This window comes from Seriola aureovittata, chromosome 17 (genome assembly GCF_021018895.1).
Source record: "Seriola aureovittata isolate HTS-2021-v1 ecotype China chromosome 17, ASM2101889v1, whole genome shotgun sequence".
Taxonomy (NCBI): domain Eukaryota; kingdom Metazoa; phylum Chordata; class Actinopteri; order Carangiformes; family Carangidae; genus Seriola; species Seriola aureovittata.
In genome coordinates, this window is record NC_079380.1 from 18,228,843 (window position 1) to 18,247,478 (window position 18,636).

The 18,636-nt window shown below is 41.3% G+C and overlaps 1 protein-coding gene across 3 annotated transcripts in view; it reads left to right on the forward strand.

Annotated features, from left to right (window-relative positions):
• The window catches only part of grin2aa (glutamate receptor, ionotropic, N-methyl D-aspartate 2A, a), a 142,612-nt gene extending 132,988 nt beyond the window's left edge, over nucleotides 1-9,624 (forward strand). For all 3 annotated transcript variants that reach the window (XM_056400788.1, XM_056400787.1, XM_056400786.1), the window contains 2 exons: nucleotides 1,349-1,587; nucleotides 3,570-9,624. In XM_056400788.1, the coding sequence (XP_056256763.1) occupies nucleotides 1,349-1,587; nucleotides 3,570-5,555 (2,225 nt within the window). In that variant the 3' untranslated portion in view covers nucleotides 5,556-9,624. The remainder of the gene's footprint in view (nucleotides 1-1,348; nucleotides 1,588-3,569) is intronic.
• Nucleotides 9,625-18,636: the final 9,012 nt, after the last annotated feature.

Here is an 18,636-nt window from a genome sequence, read left to right on the forward strand (position 1 = left end):
GAAACACAGAAGGGACTGGATGCCAAGTTGCTTGGTGATGCCCAAAGATATTTATTTTAAACCACGGCCCACGCAAAACCAGTTAATTAAAGAAATATATTAGCATTCAACGTACTTATATAGGCTGACGGATATATTTTTTTTAATGCACTCATAAACACAGATTATAAATCTTTAAATCTGACTGAAAAATCTGGAGACATTCTTTAATTGGAGGGAAAACTACTGAAAAACAAATTAGAACACTATATGATACTTCACATATACTTTTAAAGTAATACAAACTTTCTTTGCAGATAATCTTAAAAATTTACTAAACAAAAAAAAGAAATAAAAGAAATGCTAGTAGATAAGATTTTACAACAGCTTTTATGGAACATTTTATATACATGCAAAGTGACTTGAGTAGCAATTCTAACTGCAAATTTCTGTCTCATACTGTATAATTTAGCATCAGGATATAAACAGTGTTTTTCATAAGTGCTGGCTGTCAGCCAGGTGGATGGATATTAAAACATTTCCAGCCAACTACTTTCTTACTGTTTCGAGTCACGTCACTGTCACTTTTTATAAACGTAAAACTATAACCTTAAACTAATGAGGGATCTTAGTCATCGAACATCTGGATCTTTCACAGCCCCTCCTAATGTCCTGTCTGCCCAAAAGACTGCTTCATTCAGTGTTTTTACCAGATTTAATCACCTGGTCCTTTTGTTTTGGAGAGGAGGAGACCTCTGCAGATATTTGGAGTCCCGGTGAAAACCTCCTGAATGATGAACCCAGAAGGAATCCTAACCTAAAAATAAAACGGCAATGAGTTGTTCAACAATGAAGAAAACAACCCCCGTGGTCTCACGCTATTTCACGACGTCGTCAAACGCCATCTTCTGTTATTGTTGTGATTGAGAGACCCATAAAAGTTCTTTACTTACAGCCTCAAAAGTGTGTGATGGTAGAGTTGAGAAGCAGCTCAGATACTGTTTGACTGGGGTCTGCTCCGGCAAGCCGGGTCTTCTTTTCTCCATCAGTCGGGTAAGGACTGGTTTGTGTGTAGGACGTGTATGTTTGCGTGTGCAGACATGTTGTACAAGCATTGTTTAGCCTGTTTTGTGGTTTGGGAGAACAAAAACCTGCTACAGCTTTACATAGAATTACATTTTTAATGAAAACAAGACACAGCTGGACATCGTATGCACTAGCAGAAAACCCTGGGGCAAACTTGTATATTATGCCTAAGCTTAAAATTCATTGCTGTCAAACCCCGAAAAGCCACTTAGTAAAGGATTTGAGTCTCTCTCTCTCTGTCTCTCTCTCTCTCTCTCTGTCTCTCTGTTCTTTTGTTTTTCAGGTGAAATGGAGGAACTAGAAGCCCAGTGGCTGACAGGAATTTGCCACAATGAGAAGAACGAGGTGATGTCCAGTCAGCTGGATGTGGACAACATGGCTGGGGTCTTCTACATGCTGGCCACAGCCATGGGGCTCTCCCTAATCACCTTCGTCTCTGAGCATCTCTTCTACTGGAGGCTCAGATACTGTTTCACTGGGGTCTGCTCCGGCACGCCGGGTCTTCTTTTCTCCATCAGTCGGGTAAGGACTGGTTTGTGCGCAGGAGGCGTATGTTTGTATGTGCAGACATGTTCTACAAGCATTATTTAGTATGTTGTGTGGTTTGGGAAAACAAACACTTGCTACAGCTTCACACAGAATTACATTTTTAATGGACACGAGACACAGCTTTGGTGCAACAGTCTGGAGTTTGGCTCAGTGGTCAACTCCCAGAAACAGGCCATGGAGTGTGTACACATGTGAGTGTGAGGCTGTGTGAATATCTGGGCCTGGGGTGGTCTGACTGGGTTAACAGTGGTCGTGTTCAAGACTAAAAGGTGCAACGAAAGCACTGCAGCTGTACTGGAGGCTAATGCTGCATTATCGGGGTCAGACGGGCCTGTCTCAGTTCTATTTTCTATCAGCAGAATAAGGGAGCAGAGCAAGCATCCACACACACACACACACACACACACACGCACACACATGCAGAGACAGAGAGCTACTGCTAAACTAAGAAACTGCGTGAAACAAGGGGGAAGGAGGGAGGGCTGCACAGAGGAGGATAAGAGGGGAGGATGGGGATGGAAGCAGGAGGAGGCATCACGAGGCAGCCCTGAATATCGACAAAAATAGATCTTAATTGCAGCATGTTTTTTTTTGGGTGAAATCACGGCAACCCACGTTAAATCAATCTATCCTGTCTCATTCTGCTTAAAGGTCAGCATTCTCCCTTGTTGTGTGTGAGAACCAAAGACATGAGCGTGCATCCCTAAAAGCACTGCAGTGTCTCTGCACTCTTTTTTTTTTTTTCACAAAGAGTGACTGTTTGCAAAGTTAACAGAGAGGGATGGTGAAGAGGGGGAAGAAAACTTTGAGAAGATAAACTGAGGTTCTTGAGAAAGATGGTATTTCAAAGCCATTCTCAAGAGCGATTGAGGGCAAAAGACATCCTTTGTCTTGTGTTGATAAGGCCCACAAAATGTGAGCTAAACCGAAAAGGCACTTTGAATTCTTTTAATGTGATAAATGCCTCTTAAGGATGCATTTGTGAAGAGGGAAATGGTGGCAGCAAGGAAAGGATTTGTGGTTGTTTTTCTGAGTTATACCACAGAAGGAGAGCTCTATGGCATTACTTTCAGACAATAGATTAGCAGTTGCTGTTTAGTAGTTAACCTATATAAACAGCCCATACTTTATTTAATCCCCCTCACACTCAAATTGATGGGAATTTCTGCTGTTTTCTGTTGTTCTCTCACAATAAAATGTGTAAACCCTGTAGTGCCTCTAAGGGAGCCTTGGGGCAGAAAATTCTGAGACATAATGTAACCAGCCTCTCGTATTTTCAGAGGATTGTTGATTTAAGTTAGTTTGAATGGATTCTACTTCCTGTGAGACACTGGTAAATTTCTTCGTAAAGTAACAGGTTTTCAGATGTAAAATAGAGTTTTGCTGTAAAACTGATGGAGCTGTCGACAGACTCGTTTCATTGCATTGTATTACATCACATTTTGTCTGAGTGTCCCATTTAGAAAGTATACAAAGTTGTTCTTTGGGTTATGATGGACAGGTGTTTGTGCTGGCACAGACAGTTTTTTCCCTGGTTGGATTATTTTCTTGAGCGAGTGTTTTGTCGCCTTTGTGTCTTTATGATTTATTCTGAATACTCTCTACTTAGGTACTTCCTCCATTATTATGTTGTTTTTACTACTGCAAAAATCAATCATGGTTGTTTAGAAGATTCATATCTTAAACAAAACAAAGTTTCAAGTTTTTGTTGTTGGTTGAATGTACAGTACTGTGTTTTGCTGAGTCACTACCAATTTATCATTTAACATTAATTTAATGAATTTCAATAAAGCGTACATATCACAAATATGTTTGGCCAGAGTGGATAAGTAATCATTCTGCTTGTCTCTCTCCATTTCCCCCTAAATCTCTCTTCATCCTTCATCTTCTCATTCTCTCCTGTTACCCTTCCTCATCCCCCCCCTCCACTTGATCATCCATATGTCTCCATGCAGGGAATCTGGAGTTGCATCCATGGAGTCCACATTGACATGAAGAAAAAGACAGATCTGGACTTTAGCCCTCAGGACAAAATGCTTAAACTCATCAAGTCAGCCAAACAGATGACCAACATATCTAACCTGGGTGGCTCGCGCATGAACTCACCCAAACGTGAGTTCATGCACTCAGCTGGCCCGATGATCATGGATATGATGGCAGAGAAGGGCAACTTCATCTATGCTGACAACCGAAGCTACGCTCCCAAAGACATGATCTATGGGGATACAGGTGACCTGCAGTCGTACCTTGCTAACCGCCACAAAGACCACCTTAACAACTACATCTTCCAGGGAGGCCAGCATCCTCTGACCCTGAATGATGCCAATCCCAACACAGTAGAAGTGGCAGTGAGCGCTGACGCAGTCCAGACCAATGCCAAGCCGCCCCGGACCCTGTGGAAGAAGTCAGTGGACACGCTCCGTTCAGTGCCACCTGGGCCCCCTCCGATGCCCGACATGCTGATGCCAGATCCACGTATGTCGATGAAGACACAGCGCTACCTCCCTGAGGACACAGCCCACTCTGACATCTCCGACTGCTCCAGCAGGGCAGCCTCCTACAAGGACCCAGAAAACAACAAGCACCTGAAGCCCAAGGACAACTTAAAAAAAAGATCGGTGACGTCAAAATACCCAAGGGACTGCAGTGAGGTGGAGCTGTCCTACTTAAAGACTAAGCAGGTCAGCAGCGGAACCAACCCACCCGGTAGAGGGGGAGGAGGAGGAGGAGGGGGAGGAGGAGGAGGAGAGAAAATCTACACCATCGACTCAGACCGAGAGCTGAGCCTGCACTCAGACCCCATTCACTACCGCGAGAGTCGTGGCCTCGCTGCAGACGATTTGGATTACCCTGAGATTTACTCTGACCACAGCGACAACTTTAGGAAGTGTGAGCAGCCCATCATTCATCTGAATTCCTCGCCTTTGCATCACACAGACTCAGATCTTCTACCAGACCCAACTTACTCTAAACACTACAACGTGAAAGAGAAAAACCTGTCCCCACATGAATCCATTGATCGCTACAAACAGACACACTGCCGTTCCTGCTTGTCCAAAGTGACCGCTAGCTACCCACCAGCAGGGCCGTACACGCCTACTGCCTCTGCCGCAGCTTCTGCCACACGCTCACCCTATAATCGGTGTGAAGCATGCATCCACATGGCCAACCTGTATGACATTAGTGAGGACCAGCTCCTCACAGACCCCTTGGTCAGTCCCACCATGCACCACCAACAGCAGCAGCAGCAACCAGACGAAATGTTTGGTCTGTATTGGCCACAGACGGATGGGCCACATGTCCAAAAGAGAAACCGCTTGAGGCTGAGTCGTCAGCATTCCTTTGACAACATCATGCTAGAAAAGCCCAAGGATGTAGACCTGGGCCGACCGGCGCGTAGCGTCAGCCTCAAGGAGAAGGATCGCTTCCTGGACTCCGCATCTGACTCGCATTATGCGAACCTCTTCGGCATGCGTCCCTACTCCGGAAGACTGTTTGGCACCGGCTCCAAATCAATGCTGTTTAACCACAACCTGGAGGAGAGCAAGAGGAGCAAGTCCCTGTACCCGGCCCATGGCTCGGAAAACCCTTTCCTCAGCCACTCGCTGAGGGATGACACCAGCAGCAGACTGGTCCATGGGCGTAGCTCCTCTGATATTTACAAACAGCTGGCGGTGGCTTCACCTGCAGCGGTCCTTGGAGCGGCCCCCATCAAAACACGCAACGATGCGAACAATCTCCGCTCTTCCGTTAAATCCACCACTTCATACTGCTCACGGGACGGGCGGATAGCTAATGACATGTACAATAAAGAGCATGTGATGCCTTACTCAGCCAATAAGACTAGTGCATACCCGGCCCCACGTGGTGTCCTAAACTCAGCCCAGTTCAGCAATAGACGGGTCTATAAAAAAATCCCCAGTCTGGAGTCAGATGTTTAGTTGATATAAGAAATAATGTGTTCTCTCCTCCTTACTCCTCTCTGGGTTTGTATTATAATTTATCAACTATGTTATCCACTAAGGGATGCCATAGCCACACTACATTTTTCTTCTTCTCTTCGACATTGTAACCCAAAAGAACTTGTGCCCACTTGGGTATGACGGTACTACTACTACTCTCTTTGCAGATGATATCACCATTTATGTCCATCTTCTGCCATGTACCAATGAGTTGGCTGCATGGCCGGCACTCTGCCATAAGGTATCCGGGAGTAAATGGAAAGGGGGGATCATTAATCTCCAAATTTTGGAAAAGGGGTAGGAAATGGTATAGTTCCATTAGTGGGACAGAGAAGGCCTAAGTTTCGGTAAGGGAGGACTCCCTTACTCTAGTTGATTTGTGTTTGAGATGAGTGAGGAAGTGGTGAGGAGGATGGGAGAAATTATATGAGAGGAGAATTAGAGGGAGAGAGAGAGAGAACCTCTCTGTCAACCCCTCCTCCTTCTCCCCTTTTTCCTTTCCACCTCCACTGTCAAGCTTGGGGCTCACTAGTTGAGGAGAACAGGTCTGACAGGGAGACCAGATGGGCACGTTTGATGTCGCGGCCAGACATGGAGGTGTCCCAGGAGGGCAGGGACTAGCTCACTGTGAGCTAGTCCAGCGGTCTGCTGCTTGTTACTCTGACAAATATGGCCACCGAGACACCTGGCAGTGCAAGAGGAGAGAGAGGGAGAAAGGAGATGAGCGGCACAGAGTGGAGCATCCAGTCGTTTTTGCCAGTTAGGTTTTGTGTGCTTGGTCAGAATTCGGTTTTATGGTTTAAGCCCATGCTAAAGGACACAATAGGTATGCGAAAGTGAGAGTAATGTAGGTGCTATCAATGAATAATGTTTACAGACTGACGGATAAAAAAGACACACTGACAAAATGACTGATAGAAAAGACAGACAAGCAGGGAAACCTGAGGCAACTGATGGGCATTTCATTTGTGGCGCTGCACATAGAAAAATAATTGCAAAGTATTGCTTTTTTATTCTATTAAACTATAAGATTTATTAGGGATTCTGGCATCCGGATCCCCTTATGTAGGATTTTAGTGTTTGCTTATTTGGTAGCACAATAGCCATTAGTTTTAAAACCTCTCTCCCACATTTGCTTTTAAAAAAAAAGCATAGCTTTTTGGAAAAATACCATCAAGTGTAGTAGATTATTTTGCATGTGTTGATTTTTTTCTGTGTCGGAGAAGAGAAAATACACACATATACACTCTCAGACACATATTTTACATGTTTTTGAAAAGGGACTTGGTCTTGCCAGATATGGTGGATGGAAACTTGTACAATCGAAACCTTGAACCTTGACCTTTGTGCTTAGTAAATCAGTGTCATGCTGTGGCTGCTGCTGCAAAAGAGCAAGTGAATGGCGGAAGGGAAGAGAGCAAAGAGGAGATAACATGGGAGAAAAAGGATGAAATGACAATTGTGTCCACCACCACCTTGTTTGAGGTGGGGAGGAGGTGGACACTGAAGTGTTTTTTTGTCTTTTGACCTCCCTGCCACTGAGAAACAGGGTATTAACTATAAAAAAAAAACAAAACAAAACACTGACGATTCTTTCCTTCTTTCCTCCCTCCTCCTTCCCTGCCTCGATCAACATGACACATCACTAGAGTGTTGGATAATTAGAAACACTTCACTTTATTTATTTGGGTTTTTGTCAAATTGAGCTTTGGTTGGTTGGTACAGCAGTAGCAGTGCTACACAGTACTATAACCACTACAGTCTAACTGTGGATTCTGTTACAAATGTATCATCAATTACAGTTGATGCGCAATCAACCAGGCTCGTGAGGATCTGAAGACTACTTGAGATGGATCCCTTGTTTACCTTCATAGCATTGTTTGGGTGGGACGTGGGATGGGGTGGGCGGGACAAGATGGAGAGAAATGGAGCTGAGGAGGCTCCGCTGTTATGTGCTCATCAATCATGTATCCATCTTAGTGTGGATTAAGTCGTGTGTGTGTGCATGACAGAACTTGGGTAAGCTTGAAGACTTAACCAGAACATTTGGTTCCTAATCTCATTGTTTATGCATTTGTTTGTTTGATTGTTTGTTTGTTCTTTTTGATAACACTTGGCAGAAAAGACTTGCACATGCACATACTTCCATGTACACACGTGCCCACAAAAACACTTTTTTTTTTGTAGCATTATGCTGTACAAATTGTACAGTCAAAAGAAAAATCATGTAACCATATTAACTGACTGATTTGCTTGATTGATTGGATTCACAAAGCCAAATTGTATCAAATAAAATACCTCAGGATGATTCTGTGCGTTTTGGGGGAGCTTCAACCGTAGCAACAGAACATGATGTGGCACAGATTTTTTGTAGAAAAGAAAAAATTAAAAAAGAAAAAAAAGAAAAAAAAAGAAAAACAACCACACAATTTATAGTGGCTGCAAAGCAGGATCAAACTTTTCTCCTTTTGATGTTTACCAGTCCAAGGTCTTCCAGTTCGGCTCTCTGCCCGAGCTCATGCAACCCAAGTAAAGAGAGAAGAAGAGGAAGAGAAGGAGGGAAAGGAGGGATGGCAGTAGGGAGCTTAGGTCGTTCTGCTCAGAGAGGGGGTGTGTTGCATGCAACTCCACTCCTTGCCAAACTGAGCGCCCTTAACAGAATGGAGGATGTTACTTAAACATCCAAAATCTGAAAAGCTACCCTTATATGGAATACTCAAACAGGAATCTCTCTCTTTCCTCTCCATGGTTTTTAATGGCAGTTGACTGCATTAGGCACTGTGTTTCAATTGAAGCTCCATCTTTAACAACCAAGGTCATATCGCCCTTTTGTACTCTTGGAATACTGCAGTGAACCTCTCCTTGCTTCCCAATCAGCTTACCCAATGTTGACTGACGAGCAACATTTGTCCTTTTTTGCATCTTATCTGCATATTTATGATTATTATCATATTTATCTCCACATGCTGCTTGCGTGAGCTGACAAGTGAACAATATGCACATGTAAAAATATCAAACGGCACCCTTGCGTTTTATGAACTCATGATGATTTGTTCTATTCGTTCTACTTTTACAGAACTGTCATGTAAACTGATGCTGTTTTATGTTCACGCACACACACACACACACGCACACACACAAACACGTACACACCCAGACACACCCTTGTGATGACAACCCTGCTCTTTTTAATGGCAAAAATGTATTTTAATTACATTAAATGATAAATAATGAGGTGATGGCATGCAACCCCAGATGTAACAATTTTAATGTTTTATGTTTTTTCTTTTTTTTTCTTTTTGTTTGTTCTTTTTGTTATGATGTTATGATCACTAATGCGTTGTAACCAGGTGTGAGTATATACATATTTGAGAGAAAAAAATTATCTATGTTTAACACGATGAAGATGCTGCTGCTGTTTTGGGGGAGAAGGCGAGGACTTGACCCTCGTGCAACTTCCTCATTGGCGGACTGGTCGTTATCAGGCCATGTTTTGCCCAATGGGGTTGCGGGTCAGGGGTCAGGGCTTGGCTTGGTATGGCGGGACATCCTTGCTCTTCCTCCAGTGGCAGGTGAGAATTACTGTATCACCAGCTCTGCTTCTCTCTTCCCTCTCCTTCATGTGTAGTCAGGACTTCAACTGTAAAGAAGATAAAAGAAAAAAAAAGCAACCCTCTACTTTGAGTCTGCTATCCCTCCAAAGATACAAGACCTCTTTCTTTATGGTTTGCTGTAAGAATAGAGCTTTTTTTTTAAAAACTAATACTTCCTCAAAGACTTTTAAGGAACTATTTTGAATATATTTAGAAATGACACCTGTATACATCGCTTGTAAATTCATACTGGAATACATCATCATGGAGAATTATAAATGATAAAGAGTAAAAACAATATTTTTTGTGTGAATTTCACAGGAGCTCTTCTGTACAGTGGCACTGTTTCTCTATCTCTCTCTCTTTCTATCTCTCTCTCTCTTTCTTTCTCACTCTCTCTCTCTCTCTCTCTCTCTCTGTAGAGCGACTAGAATAAAACTTCACCATTCACAAGGTTTGCTGTCCTGTCAAAATTCACAATATACTCACCAGGTGCCGTGTCTCACCTGTAACCGCTTTTGTCAGTTGATGCTGACAGATTATTTTACAGGAAATGAGAAAAGGTGCTTTTCCATTCATTTATTTTTGCACCTGAAGATACTGTTTTTTTATCAGTTCTCTGTTCAAGAAACAATCGGTGCACATTCAGGAGAAAATCTGAGGTTTTCATCATGAAGGTCATAGGCTACCTATCAAGAGTCTACTATAAGTCTTCTCTTTTTTTGCATGTCATTAATTAAGTGGATAGCCTCAATTCTACTTTTGTGATTATACAGGTAAGACATGAATTTTAACAATTATTGCAAAACTGTAGGAGCCAGACCGTAAATAATTAAAGGAGCTATATGTAAGTTTTGGTATTTCCGCATAGCCAATGTCAGCATTAACAACTGTTTACTTACTAGTCCTTCCAAGAGCTTCAGCCATTGTTGCATTTACAAGACAAGGGGTAATAATAGGTCCTCTGAGCCATTCTACTTCTTCAGGGCAGCCTGGACACTACAGTGATTCGGTATCGGAAATTGACGAGATGGGACAACCGGGCCAGAGCTAGCTGGTTAGCATGGTAACTTCAGTAGAAGAAAAGAAACGAGATAGAAGTAGAAGCAAAAAAGAGGTTTGCTTTCTACTGGTGGAGGCAGCTCTTGGTGAGTAAAGGAATGGAGTTTGATGCTGAACTCACAACGTTTCTTCTAGACTGGTAAGTGAACAGCTGTTATTGCTGTCTTGTCTATGTAGCAATAGCAAAACTTACAAATAGTTCCTTTGAAAGCTCATTTTAATATTTAGTAATATCATTAATAGCATTGATTTATTAATTTTCCACAATTTGCATTATACAATATACTTAAAAAAAAAAAACAGTTTTGAATGCTGAATGTCAATGATTTTTAAATTACTGATTATTATTATTATATTACTAACTGTCACTTGGTGATATAAGATTGGGCTGTTTGCAGATAACGTCTCCTTAGAAGGTACTTTTTCAGTCAGTAGTGTGGCCGTCCATCAACCACAGGTTAAAAATGTGTATTTGGATATTTAATTCAGACACTTCTGTCACTCCTGCCTCAGAAAAAGTATAATTTCTTACCAAGACCTAAACCAAAACAAAGCCCTCTTTAATATTCAGTTGTTATATATCTGATTTTCAAACACACAACTTGGTCATACTGACAGCTCAACAGACATGGTTTGTTTCTGTGACAGTTTTCATTGAGGTGGTAATTTCACCATAGATAAACTTGATGGGGTTTTTTATCTAGTTAGCTTGTTTGATATGTTGAATCACTATACCAAATCTACTAAACATATCTACCGCTATTATTTTCTTTTATACCATAACACTATGTGGTGTTAAACGAATGTTCTATAGTGATACCGTTTACTTTCTATGACAAGGTGAAAAAATTCTCTTGTGTTTGTGTTTTGTAGGCTGTACATCTCTATGTGTAGAGGTGATGGTACAGGTGTAAGTCATGCCAGCAGAGAGGCCTTTGTGTTGTAATGGCTTGCACACTTGTGCTGTTGTGTGTGTGTATCTGTCCAGTGGAGCATCGAGAGACCATTTGGGCGACAGCTACATTTACCATCTGCCACATTCCTCCTTTCGTTTCCTTTCCTTTCCTCTCCTCTCCTCCTTACACCTCTATCTCTTCTTATATATATCCGTTATATTCCATCTGTTTCCTTCCTTCTATGCACCATTTTCCTCTCTAACAAACACCTTTCCCTTCTCCCTTCCTGCCTATTTTCCTCTCCTCCAACTTTCTCTTCAATAAATAAGAAAAAAAAACACTGGTGTGTTGATCACTGCTCTTTCATTCCCTCTCTGTGGGTTTCCCATTTGTAATCTTCTGTATTTTTACCCAAAGATCAATACTGTTACTTACCTAAGACTGTGCTCTTTTGCTATAGCTAGTATAAAGTGAACCAGTGAAGTTTTGAAAACTCAAAATTATTTCAACACTCCTAGCAACGTTTGCTGCTGTTTCATGGTTCTTCCTATACAGGTGTACAGCTTTTTCACTTTGTTATTGATGTTCAAGTTCGCCCAGTGATTTGACCTTCTGGACCGGTTCAAACATTGTGAAATGAGAAAAACACTTACGAACACATGTTCAATGAAATGTGAAAATTCTATTTTCAATGGGCTTTTATATTTCAAACTGCATACTGGATACAAATACTAACTGTTCAGTGTTCAGTCGCTGGAGCACGAATAGACGATATAAGCCAGCGTGCGTCTGTTACAAGTTTCTGACAAACTGCTCTTGACAATTCTCTGCCACTCTGTCAACATCCAACAAATACAATCACATTAGTGAACCAAATGCCGCACATCAATTTGAAATGTTTATCAATTGATATTTTGTGCTAAAGTCACATTTTATAATATATTTTATAATAGAAAATAGCCAAAATTCTTGGGAAAAATGATTTTCGTTAAACCTTGGTAAACAAGATGGCTTCCTGTTTCCAGGTCCTCTCTGCTGTTCCCCAAAAATCTTTGCTTGTACAGGGGTACCCCAAAAGATAGTGCCATCTTGTGGTATTCGTCAGAATTGCAGTACTTTTCCCACCTGGCTACATGGCCATAGTTAATAAGATTACTTCACTCTATATTAGGCAACTAAAATGGTTTAATATTGGGTAAACTATGGTTAAAAACACACTTATGCTGTAATTTTTTTTTCCTAACTTTTGTATTAATTTGCTGATGTTGACGGAGCCATGTGACAAGTGTCGACACCTCACTTGATTTGGTTTCATGAAAGTGGTTGTAAGGTGTGTCAGCCTGTGAGCGAAAGCCAGAGGCACAGAGGAGGGCCAGTAATTGAAATGGGGATGTCAGTCATCAGATCACACGGAGTCAACAACAGCGTGGTCCAAAGAGAACTGTGCAGCAGAATCTTGTGTGTCTGTGTCTATCTGTGCGCGTTTGTGTGTGTGTCTGTGTGTGTGTGTGTGTGTCTGTGTGTGCACGCAGTTGTGTCAGCCAGCTCGACAAAAAGACTGTGGCAGATCATTCTTCTTCTGCGGAGAGAGAGGCAGATGAAAGAAAGAGAAGGGAGAGAAAAGAGCACTCGTTTATTTTGTCATTTCCCATTCTCCCCTTTGGTCCTCAGAAAATCACCTCCCATTTGATTCTGGGAGACAAACAATTGGCACGGTCAGCTCCCCCCTGGCCCTACCTGCTTTTGTGTGTGTGTGTGTGTGTGTGTGTGTGTGTGTGTGTGTGTGTGTGTGTGTGTGTGTGTGTGTGTGTGTGTGTGTGTGTTGTGTGTGTGTGTGTGTGTGTGTGTGTGGTGTGTGTGTGTGTGTGTGGTGTGTGTGTGTGTGTGTGTGTGTGTGTGTGTGTGTGTGGTGTGTGTGTGTGTGTGTGTGTGTGTGCGTGTGCGTGTGCGTGTGCGTGTGCGTGTGCGTGTGCGTGTGTGTGTGTGTGCGTGCCCATAGATTTTTCTATCAAAAGCTTTTCTGCATTGCATATACCGTATCCACCCGGTGGGAATCTATCTCACTTCTTCATACATGCACACGCTGCCCAACTAAACTCATAATTATTCTCAACTACTTTAAAGGGGCCCAGGGAGAGGAAATGGGTCTGATTATTAAGAAGAAAAAGGGATCAAAGTACTGTGCTTTAGCTCACTATACCTTCCTATCAAGGGTCTGCTCACACAAAAGACCCTCGCCTTTAGAAGAGCCTTTGAAGGGTGAATGCCGCCACACTTTTTTTAAAAATGGGATAATACTGGTTAGTTCAACATGCGTGCTATAAAAGCACATAAATTTAAAAGATAGAACTTAAATTCAGAAACACTTTTTACAAATGGAGGGAACAAAGATTTAATAGACATGCATATTTATAGTAGTAGCAGAAGAGTGTTGTAATGAAATGTGCAGCTTAAAGGATATAGGATCATCACATGCTCATACGTACATCGAGTGAGTCACTGTTATCATTCCTCCTGTCTCTGTTGGCCTTCAACCAAAGCTAATATGAGGCCTCAGCAGTTGCAGTTGGTCCAATCAAGTGGGTATTTTCAGAGGTTGTAGACTTTTTAGTACAACATCCACTCTGTTAACTGCGGCTCAGCAAGGAAACCCTGTCCAGGGAAACGGAGAAAGGGAATTTTGCACTAAAATTAAAACAACTTTGGCACAAAACTGCTTGATTCGACAAAGTAAAGCTGCTGAAGCCTCAGATTAGCTTTGGTTACACTTCATTTATTTTTGCACAGAATCAGGGTGGTGTATGTTTGTCCCATCTTTTACAATGGAATCATGTTCGGAAGGGATCTCTTAATGGCCAGCAGTGACTGGAAGAATTGCAGCCACTATTAACTCTTTCAGTATACATTTGGAAAAGTGATTATTGTATTAAGATACTCTTGAAAATTGGGAACCCCATCTTTTTAACTGGCAATATAATTTGCTCAGTTGTCATACTGCTGGATCATTTTTGAGTGCTTGCCATTGCATTTTTTTACATTTGACATTTACCTGCAGAGAATGTTCTATAGTGAAGAGGTGCACAGTATTCAGTTAAGAAAAACAAAATCTAATGAAAGAAAATCATAATTACGTCGTATTATGACTGTAATTAAAACAAAACACAAACAAACATCATTAAATAATAAATCCCATGACTGTGAGAGTTATAGTTGATATACTGATATCTGATAATTATGATATCTTGTAATTACATGATCTTTTTGTTATCAACATAACCAAGCAAACGAATAAACTTGGACGGTAAATCCCTAAATAACGTCTGTGGCGGTAAGATGGTAGACTTCAAGAGCAATCAAAAATAGATCAGTGTGTTTATGTATATGTCACACTGAGCAGTCCCAATGGTTTAATGTTGTCCCACTAATGATGATGCTATCTAGATTAGTCAGTGACATCAATGGTTCCCAATGCCTCAAACCAAGAAGGAAATAAAAGCAAATTAAGGTGCTGTAAAGTGATTGTAGTCCTGTTTTCTCAGCTGGCAGTGACTATTGACTGTGGTTTTAATGAGAATATTGGGCAAAACGAATCCCACACCAGTACACCAGTAGGTATAACTATCCATCTAATGTATGAACTGAGCCCCTGCTGTTCTGAAAGCACTGCTTAAATCTGTAGTTGCAGTTTGTTCTCTGTGTGGCAGGTGAAAGTGCTTTGCAGGGGGCATCCCCTCCTCCTCCTCCTATTTTGCTCTTTTTTCTCTAAGGCAGTTTTAATGAACTATAAAACAGAAATACTTTGACACTATATATTGTACATTCAAGTACTGTTTATATCATTTCCACATGCCACGCCTTCTTTTTTCTGCAGGAATCTTCCAGATTGATAACGGAGGACAGCACGAGTTTCCTCTTCAACACTCTGGTTGTTTTCTTCTGCTTCAACTCTTCGCCAATCATTTTTGTTTAGCTTCTTTAGCTACACACACGCTTAACTACAAACAACTTATGGTAAACCAATGGGAGACATAGTCACATTCACACATACTGTATAGCCTACATGTAATTGAAAAGAGGATTTAAAAAGCTCTTCTGATAAAGTGTCAGAGGCATTTCTTTGGTTGGTCATTTTAATTTTCACAGGGATTTAATGAGCCTGTAGCAGTGTTTGCCCCCAGCCCCCGTTAATATTGACCCAGGCTCAGAGCCACTACTGCCGCTTTTTATTGGCACACTGATAGCAGTCTGTGTTACAACCACAGTCAAGTCCGGGTCAACTGTCTTAGTGAATGTATTTTAAGGCTGTGAACCACTTATGTTAGGATTGTTAAGCATTTAGAAAAAGCACATCAACTTACGATTGCTAAATTTAAGAGTGAACATTTCCCCAAGAACGGAGTTGGAGGTGAAACCCATGAAGGAGGAATCATTTGACTTTGAAATACTTTGATGGCACTGTGTTTGTTTTGGATTTCACTCCACTGGCAAAACACTGGCTGCCCATTGTTTTGCTATGAAGACAATAATGGGATCTGATATATGACTCAGTAAAGAGTGATGATGACAGGAGTTGAAAGACAGACAGGAGGAGGGGATGGAGAGAGAGAGATAGAGATGGATGAATGGAAGCAGGGATGAAATGTTTTTGCATTGTTTAGGGTAATGGATTTGTGATGCCACTCACTGAGGATTGATGGCAGCTTGCTGATGTCTGCTAATGGAGGATGGAAGGCAGAAAGGAGGGGACAGGAGGAAGAGAGAAGGGAGGGAGAAAAGAGAAGGGTAAACGAGGCATTCAAACGGCCATGTAGGAACTTGGTAAAACTTAATGTGCAACAACCAGAGAGGAGAAATGTGACAACAAAGAGTAAGACAAAAGGAGCGAGGAGAGACAGATGGGTGATGAGGGGAGGACAAAGAGGCGCAGGACGCAGAAGACAATTTAAACAACTAAAGTTGATGAAAAAGATGAAAAACTCTAATGATGCAGTCCTGTTAAAGACCAGTAGACGTTTGCACCCAGATATATGGGGCTGCCCTTTGTGGTGAAATACTATTGATCAAAAATACCAAACAGATTCAAAATATATGAATTCACCAGTGTTATAAGTCTCCTGCTGCCCAATGTACAGAAGGCGCACAGTACAGTGTGTTACACACTCTTATGCTGTAGAGCATACACTCGCTGCACTGAAATGATTTAGTGGAGTTTATTGTACCATGGACAGTTTGTGACAAGGATGATGGAAGCTGCTGCAGCCATAATAATAATTTTATTACATATTAAGGAAACTAGGAAAACAGCACCTTAATCCTAAATGCCTCATTAAGCTACAATGTTGATGATCATTTGCCTCCTTTCACATTTTTATTAAAAATAATTTACAGTACAAAACTAATAATTTTTCTGTCTCTGACAATGATGATCGCACCGACACAGGCTGGATCTGGAAAATGAGTAAAACGCTGCATGATAAATGTCAGGTGAGGATATGTGGCCTCTCCTGTCCTCACACTGCAATTTGAAAGTCGAGGCCTCTGGTGTTTTGGTTTGTTTGCTAATTAATAAAAGTAATTACCACTGAGTGAGGCCATGTGCCTTCAGTCTGCTCATTTCAAGTGCCACTGTTGTTTGAAGTATGAATGCGCTTCAGTTCTCATACAATGATTGAGTAATTACAGAGGAATGAAACATAGGGAGCTAATTGCCACCAGGCTGGGATCGTCTTGCTGTAGGAATGAATGTGCAGTTTGTGAAATGCTGTAAATTTGTGACTGTACCTGTCTGTGATTTGAAAAGACCTGAGTGACTGCTGGGAGAAGTGCAGTGAACCATACAGTATATAATTATATGGCATATATACAATATATACAATATAGGTTACATGGATAACAAGGGGTGGTTGTGGCTCAGGAGGTAAAGTGGGTCGTCCACTCCAGCTCCTCCAGTCTGTGTGTCGTAGTGTCCTCGGGCAAGATGCTGAACCCCAAATTGCCCCTGATGGGCTGTTCCATCAGTGTACAAATGTGTGTATGGGTATGACTGAATGCGTGAATGTGGCATGTTGGTGTTTGTCAATGTGCAGCATTAAGCCACATACTGCGAGGCCTGCAGGTGTCATCCGCATGCAGTCGTCATTATACAGTCCAGAGCTCTGGAGGCTGGAGAGGATGAAGCGTCGTTCATTTTGTCATTTTAGCGTCATCTTACACTAAAGTGGAAGTGCTCTATTACGGCCCATCTGTCACAGGAAGTTTAGCTAAAAGCTGTTAAAACATACAGTTAAATACTGGCCTTCAGCTGTATTCCTTAACAATGAGAGGAATATTTAGAGCTATTCTTTTATTTAGCATCATAAGCATAAATAATTCGTTTTCACCTTTTGCAGACAAGAAAATGCTGTATAAACTTGGTAAACTTTTTGAGACACTGAAACCAAGCAAACTTTATCAAATCGATGTTCTCATCCATTTCTATTTCATATCAAGGTGAGATTGTATTAGTATGTAATGTATTGTATTTTATAATCAAGTGATTTTGGCGAATAGTGGAGAGTTAACTCATCTAAAACAATTGTCAGCATTGTCTGAGGAGAGGCTTCTTCGATTGAAATGTTCACAAAAAAAAAAAAAAGAAAAGGCATTTAATCTGCAGCCTGGTTCCACATGTATAAAACAAGTGTCATTAAGTGCTGTCTCACACACTTTGTGGACATGATGTGATTGTATTGATCTGTCCAGGTTGTCTGATTACAACCCTCTGGGTGTAATATCACTAAGAGCTTTAAAGCCATACTGATTGACTTTAACCTTCTCACCGTCACCTCCAACACAGTTACACACCTTTTCATTTGTTATTCTATGCTACAGTCATAGACCTGGAATTTCATTACCATGTAATAGGAACAAATCAGGAATTATGCTTAGCACTTTGTCCTGAAAAATGTTATTTTTTTGCTCTTTATTCATTGTTGGGTCTGAGCTCTATTAGTAACTGGAAATCATTAGTACTCGGCCTCACACGGGCGGCACCATTATGTTAACAGTACTCTACCTCATGAGCTGGACACCAAATGTGTTAGATTTCGGTTGTTTATCAATTTATTGGCTATCACAAATTAAGGAAATATTAATATTAAAAATATTAATATTAAATAATATCTTTAAAATGAATTAAAGTTCACGGGGCACCAGCCTAAACTAATAGGCAAAATAGCCAATATGGTTTTAGTCTCAATTTATTACCATTAATCTGGAACTCTGATTAACCATTAGCTTACTAACTATAACCAAATTACCAAATCAATAGTAAGTTACAGTTGAAGGATTGGAATTCTACCGAGTAGAGGTTGGCAATATTCACGCTTGTGCAACATTAAAGACACCAGTAGTTATACTTAAAAGGCATTTATTTACAATGGAGCAGAGTAAAGTACAATGTCTAATCTAGCATATACAGGTGTGTGTGTGTGTGTGTGTGTGTGTGTGTGTGTGTGTGTCTGTGGGGAC